At 38.4% G+C, this 6,951-nt stretch overlaps 1 protein-coding gene across 1 annotated transcript in view; it reads right to left on the minus strand.

Annotated features, from left to right (window-relative positions):
• slit3 (slit homolog 3 (Drosophila)) overlaps nucleotides 1–6,951 on the minus strand; it is a 672,803-nt gene that overhangs the window by 233,634 nt on the left and 432,218 nt on the right. Inside the window, 1 exon segment of the mRNA XM_062039879.1 lies at nucleotides 33–104. Coding sequence (XP_061895863.1) covers nucleotides 33–104 — 72 coding nt within the window.

Here is a 6,951-nt window from a genome sequence, read left to right on the forward strand (position 1 = left end):
GAGTGTGTTCTATTCAATATGGACGGACTTACATCCTCTTGAGCTTCTTGTAGGAGGAGAAGGCTCCTGGCGGGACGCTTTTGATCAAGTTCTGCTCCAAACGACTGTCAAGACACACAAAGAAGAGGAGAAAGTCAAGGTGAAAGTCACATATTTATTAATACAACCATGACTATGACACAAAGATACTCGCTGCACATTTTATTTAACATATTTTTTATTTCTGCATGCTTATTACTATCATTTTAACACGGGTCCACATCACAGGTGGAACCCAACTGCAGCAGAATTAAGTTGAACCACACCAATAGAACAAACGGCTCATTTTTAAACCGAACAAAACATGATGTGTGTGAACGCACCCTTGGCAGTGCAAATAGATTTGGCGCTACCGTTCCGACCTCGCGCATAAACACATTATAATGGGACTGTATAGTTCCAACTCCATACAGTAGACCAGGGGTGTCCAAAGTGGGGCCCGGGGACCATTTGCGAGCTAATTTTTTTACCGGCCCGCCACACATTCTGGAAATGCTATTGCAAAAATAAAAATGAATGAGGTGAAATCTAACGAGAAAAGTTGCAATGTTGACACAAAGCTGCCATGCAGGCTGTTTTTTTTTTTCCTTTTGTCTTTATTTTTATTTTTTTGCCATAGGGCCCAAAAAAAAAAAATAATGACAAAATGACAAAAATCCATGGTTTAACATGGATTTTTTGTCTTTATTTTTATTTTTTTGCCATAGGTCCCAAAAAAAAAAAAAAAAAAGACAAAAAAATCCATGTTAAAATGAATTATTTTCAAGGCTCCAGTTACTTCAAATATTTCACTTTAAAATGTTTTATGTGGTAAATATTGCATATACTGTGTATTTGCCATATAAAAACATCAACGTTTTATTTGACAAAAGAGCATAAAACAAACAAAATAATAGTTCAAACGTAAAATCGACGGATATATCTGAAGTTGATCTCGTAACTTAAGTGTTGAAAGTAAAAGAAAAACCTAATAAAAATGTATCACTTTATGAGTGGGGCACCTTTTAGATCCCAAATACAGTATATTTAGGGGTATTTTATTTATATTTTAACTGTGATTACTCCAAAATATTAAGGAATTAAAATAATAATAATAATAATACATTTTATTTATAAGGCGTCTTTCTGGGCACTCAAGGACATCGTACAAAATCACAACAATAAAATCAAATTGGATTAAAAAATAAATTAAAATTAAAATTAAAAAATTTAAAATAAAACAAATAAAAAAATCAATGCATTATTGATCTTTTTTGGCTCTAATTACTAAATACTGCATATTTCAGTTTTACTATAAACAACAAAGTTGTTTTTGACATAAAAGCCATAAAACCTTTGTTTTTTATTACTTTATATCAACTTGAAGTTGATATAGAGATTTACTGTAAGCGTTAAAATTCAAAAAAAATAATAATGATTTGACTTATTTTTAACATTTTAATGACTAAGACCCTTTATGGTCCCCGGGACCCCTAAAGGTAAAATAATTTTAAAAATCCATATATTTTGTTATGGTTTAAAAATGAAAAATATCAACATGGCTCATATATGCTTTAATTTTTCCGTGTGCGGCCCTCAGTGGAAAAAGTTTGGACACCCCTGCAGTAGACGATCGTGGTGGCTCAAACGATGCTGAAGCATCACTCCCACCCCCATGAAACAAGGAGTGATACTGTGTCCCCTCCATGTGTGTGTTGCTTTAAGAAAAAAAAAAAAGTGACCGAGCTGCTGTATTATTTGATTGTGAAGCACCAAAATGTTTTTTTTTAGTAAAAAATGCAGCGTTAAACTAAGAAAAAGGAAAAGGTATTTTGATATTATAACGCAGAACAAGCGTATTCTTCTTCTTTTTCTCGTTTATTATCTGGTCAATATGTACTATATTGACCAGATTTGAGTGTCTGCGCAGACAAGGCACTAACAGTGTCCATGCAGCTAGTGAGTGGGCCACACACTCACAGAGGCATTATTCTCCCATCCCTTGTAGACTGCATCATTAATCTGCTTTTTTAACACAGCTCATACGTACCTGGTTTAATTGATTTTTTTGTTTGTTTAATTTGCACACACAAAGAGAAAAGAGAACAATATACAATTTAAAGCACGGACTACAAAGGTGGACACGCAGAATGTGTCAGGATTCATGCAGATCCCAAGTACAGATCAGCAGGTACCAGAAGCAGAGCCGGCCCAAGGCATAAGCGTACTAAGCGCTTGCTTAGGGCCCCGCGGCCACCAGGGGGCCCCCAAAAGCAATTAACAAAATATTCTTATTTTTATTTTTTGCATGTACGAGTCTGACTGATGATTTCTAAATGATCAAAGATATATTATTGTACAAAAACACAATTTTAGGTCAACAGAGTGGTGCTGCTGATCTAGGCCTAGTGATTCTTCCTGCCTCTCTTTAAGCTGCCTCTACTGCACCTGCGACGTTTGCCGCCTGCCGTGCAATGCCAGTGCGCACTGGGCATCAAAAGCGCAGGTAGAGGCAAAACAATGTCACAAAAAAGGACATATCCTTCAGGTGCAGAAAAAAGGAAGAAGAAGAAAGTGGAAGAGGAGAAAAAATGCCATGATAAAGGTATGTTTGCATGACTTGGTACTAAAAAGTTTATCAAAGAGATTTGTAGCTGTAATTAGCTTGAGCTAGGTGACGTTAGCTAGCTAGCAATATGTTTTTAGCATCAGGTTACTAGTGAGATATGTTGTTTGCACAAATTGTTTGCAGCAGAGCACGGTAATTTATGTGAGTAAAATAAACATTATTTTTTACATCAACTCATAAGTTATGTGAAACTTCCCCAGAAGCATTGTTAAAATACTTTGGAGGCACAGAATCAGCCCGGAGCCAGTCCACATCCTCAGGCTCAACTGTGAGTGATGAATCAGGTGAGGAAAAGACTGTCACCATACAGTATACATTTAATTTCATAGTATAAACATTACACCTGAAGGGAAATTAATATAGTCAAAGTATCTCATTAATATGTGTGCCTATATGTATGTATGTATGTATTTAGTCTTAGGTCCATCTCCATCCTCTACAGTGCTCTCTCACACACCTCCATCCTCTGTGCCCACTGTCCCCTCCATGTCTGAAACCACAGCTGATTTATCTAGTAAGTTAACTGCAAAACACCTTTTATAATTGCTCGTTGTACTGCAGAACATTCCGAGATTAATAATTATGTCCAACAGTGCAATTTAAAGGCCTACTGAAACCCACTACTACCGACCATGCAGTCTGATAGTTTATATATCAATGATGAAATCTTAACATTATAACACATGCCAATACGGCCGGGTTAACTTATAAAGTGACATTTTAAATTTGCTGCTAAACTTCCGGTTCGAAACGCCTCTGAGGATGACGTATGCGCGTGACGTAGCCCGGCGAACACGGGTATGCCTTCCACATTGAAGCCAATACGAAAAAGCTCTGTTTTCATTTCATAATTCCACAGTATTCTGGACATCTGTGTTCGTGAATCTGTTGCAATCATGTTCATTGCATTATGGAGAAGGAAGCTGAGCAAGCAAAGAAGAAAGTTGTCGGTGCGAAATGGACGTATTTTTCGAACGTAGTCAGCAACAACAGTACACAGCCGGCGCTTCTTTGTTTACATTCCCGGAAGATGCAGTCAAGATGGAAGAACTCGGATAACAGAGACTCTAACCAGGAGGACTTTTGACTTCGATACACAGACGCCTGTAGAGAACTGGGACAACACAGACTCTTACCAGGATTACTTTGATTTGGATGACAAAGACGCAGACGTGCTACTGTGAGTATGCAGCTTTGGCTTCTAAACATTTGATCGCTTGACCGTATGTGCGCAACTTTTTTTTGCGTATGTACGTAACTTTTTTTAAATATATAAGCTTTATGAACCTTGGGTTAGGTGAACGGTCTTTTGGGCTGAGTGATTGTGTGTGTTGATCAGGTGTTTGAATTGTATTGGCGTGTTCTATGGAGCTAGGAGCTAGCAGAGGAGCTAGGAGCTAGCGTAACAAACACGCAGGTGTTTTTATGCAGGATTAATTTGTGGCATATTAAATATAAGCCTGGTTGTGTTGTGGCTAATAGAGTATATATATGTCTTGTGTTTATTTACTGTTGTAGTCATTCCCAGCTGAATATCAGGTACCGTGAGTATGCAGCCTTGGCTGCTAAACATTTGATAGCTAGACCGTATGTGCGCGTCACGTACGTAACTTTTTAAAAATATATAAGCTTTATGAACCTTGGGTTAGGTGAACGGTCTTTTGGGCTGAGTGATTGTGTGTGTTGATCAGGTGTTTGAATTGTATTGGCGTGTTCTATGGAGCTAGGAGCTAGCAGAGGAGCTAGGAGCTAGCATAACAAACACGCAGGTGTTTTTATGCAGGATTAATTTGTGGCATATTAAATATAAGCCTGGTTGTGTTGTGGCTAATAGAGTATATATATATGTCTTGTGTTTATTTACTGTTGTAGTCATTCCCAGCTGAATATCAGGTCACCCCCGGCTCTCACAGCATCTTCCCTATCTGAATAGCTTCAACTCCCCACTAGTCCTTCACTTGCACTTTACTCATCCACAAATCTTTCATCCTCGCTCAAATTAATGGGGAAATTGTCGCTTTCTCGGTCCGAATCTCTCTCACTTCATGCGGCCATCATTGTAAACAATAGGGAACTTTGCGTATATGTTCAACTGACTACGTCACGCTACTTCCGGTAGGGGCAAGCCTTTTTTTGATCAGATACCAAAAGTTGCAATCTTTATCGTCGTTGTTCTATACTAAATCCTTTCAGCAAAAATATGGCAATATCGCGAAATGATCAAGTATGACACATAGAATAGATCTGCTATCCCCGTTTAAATAAAAAAAATTCATTTCAGTAGGCCTTTAATGACCTTATAGGTCCTTCTTTTTTAGTCATTGTCTTTCTTTGGTCACTTCCTCAGCAACTTCCACCACAACGTCCCCTTCACACCATGGACCATCATCAGCTCCGCCAGTTGACCCAGCTGAGTGGCCTTCTTTCCTCTCAGATTCAGACAGGACTGAGCAGGTGATCAGAGGACCACTGTCTGTTAAGGAGAACTTTTCATTCCCCGAACGGCATGATGGCCGAAGTTTTCATTATCATTATACCTACAGACAGCTAGTCAATGGGGAAAAAGTCAAGCGTAGCTGGCTGACTTATTCAAGAAGTAAAGATGCAGTCTATTGCTTTTGCTGCAAATTATTTTCCAAAAAGTCCTTAAAACTGGCAGCCGAGGGACAGCGGGATTGGGTCAACATAGGTGCAATAATAAAGTGAATCAGAATCAGCTTTATTGTCCAGTTATGTTTAACACACATGGAATTTAACTCCAGTAGACTGCGCTCTCTTTGTACAAAGTAAACATTAAATATGAACAATTAACTAAAAATATAAACTAGTAATTAAAGACTAATATGTACAAGACTGATGAGACAAGATGACACTTTTACTGTAAATACAAAGCTTTATCACTTGGACTGTTCAACCCCAGGCCACTCTTGTAGCTGAATGTTTTCTACATTTTAAGATTAGGAACCATATGTGGCACTCTGGACATCATTCCTTCATTCATTGGTATTATTTATGTTCTTAACTGGGTCACCCCCATATCTTTATAAATGACATGTCATTTGTAAAGACATACCAGGCTGACAATAGAATAATGTAAACAACACTGCCAGAGCCGCAATGAGTTCATAGTAGGTGTGTGAATGATCAACAATCAATATTATTGGCAGAAATAGAGGGCCCCAAAATCTAATTTTGCTTAGGGCCCCATGGAGGCTTGGGCCGGCACTGACCAGAAGGTAAGAAAAGTTGCACACTATTGCGAAACAAAACGGCATATAATATGTCTTACCTTATACACACACCATAATAATACTCCTATGTTTAATGCGCCGACAATCCATCAAGCGGTGCGGCTTCATAGCTTACCAAAGTCGTACTAAAACATTTTGATAGATTTTTGAGTGTGTAATGTTCTATATTTTCAATGGAACATATAACATTTTGGTGTTGTTTACTTGAGTCATATTGCCGCCATAGTGCAGTCTACCCGTATCTCTTATGTGTGACTTCTATCTACTGGTCACACTTATCATTACACCATGTACCAAATAAAATTGCTATGATGTCGGTAAGCATAACCAGAATGATTCCGTATATTAGGCGCACCGGGTTATAAGGCGCACTGTCGAGTTTTGAGGGGGATGTGGTGGACGGTCCGAATCTCAAACAGCAACAAAAGTGAATTTAGTACAAAAGTTGCATTTACCCATAATTAAATGGTACAAGGTTGGATTGAATTGTCATGCAAACAGACAACGTCCCCCGGAGACGTTGGATGAATCGAGAATCATGTGAATCATACATAGACTTGGTCTACTTGGCCATTTATGTGTTTCCCTCACGTGTCAAGGTCCCGTTGTTTTGGACCTGTTTGTTCTGCAACCTCCTTGAATCCTTTAGCCATAACAAACAATCACAACATTTTGTATAATGGTCAGGCCGACAAACTCGTGCAACTGTAACCCACGTATGCTCCTTCAATGGTTCAGAATAGAAAAAAAGAGAAACGACCAGACATTCTTAATGCTCTTCGACCTCGCTCTCTTTTCGGACTGTGACAGACACAAAATATGGTACAATAGGTCAGAAATTCCACCACAGGGGAAAAAAAGGATTTTAAGTGCGCCTTATAGTCCGGAAAATATGGTACATGACTAATGGGATATTTTTTGTGATTAAAGGCCTACTGAAAGCCACTACTACCGACCACGCAGTCTGATAGTTTATACATCAATGATGAAATCGTAACATTGCAACACATGCCAATACGGCCGGGTTAGATTAGTAAAGTGCAATTTTAAATT

Source organism: Entelurus aequoreus, linkage group LG28, assembly GCF_033978785.1.
Source record: "Entelurus aequoreus isolate RoL-2023_Sb linkage group LG28, RoL_Eaeq_v1.1, whole genome shotgun sequence".
Lineage (NCBI taxonomy): Eukaryota > Metazoa > Chordata > Actinopteri > Syngnathiformes > Syngnathidae > Entelurus > Entelurus aequoreus.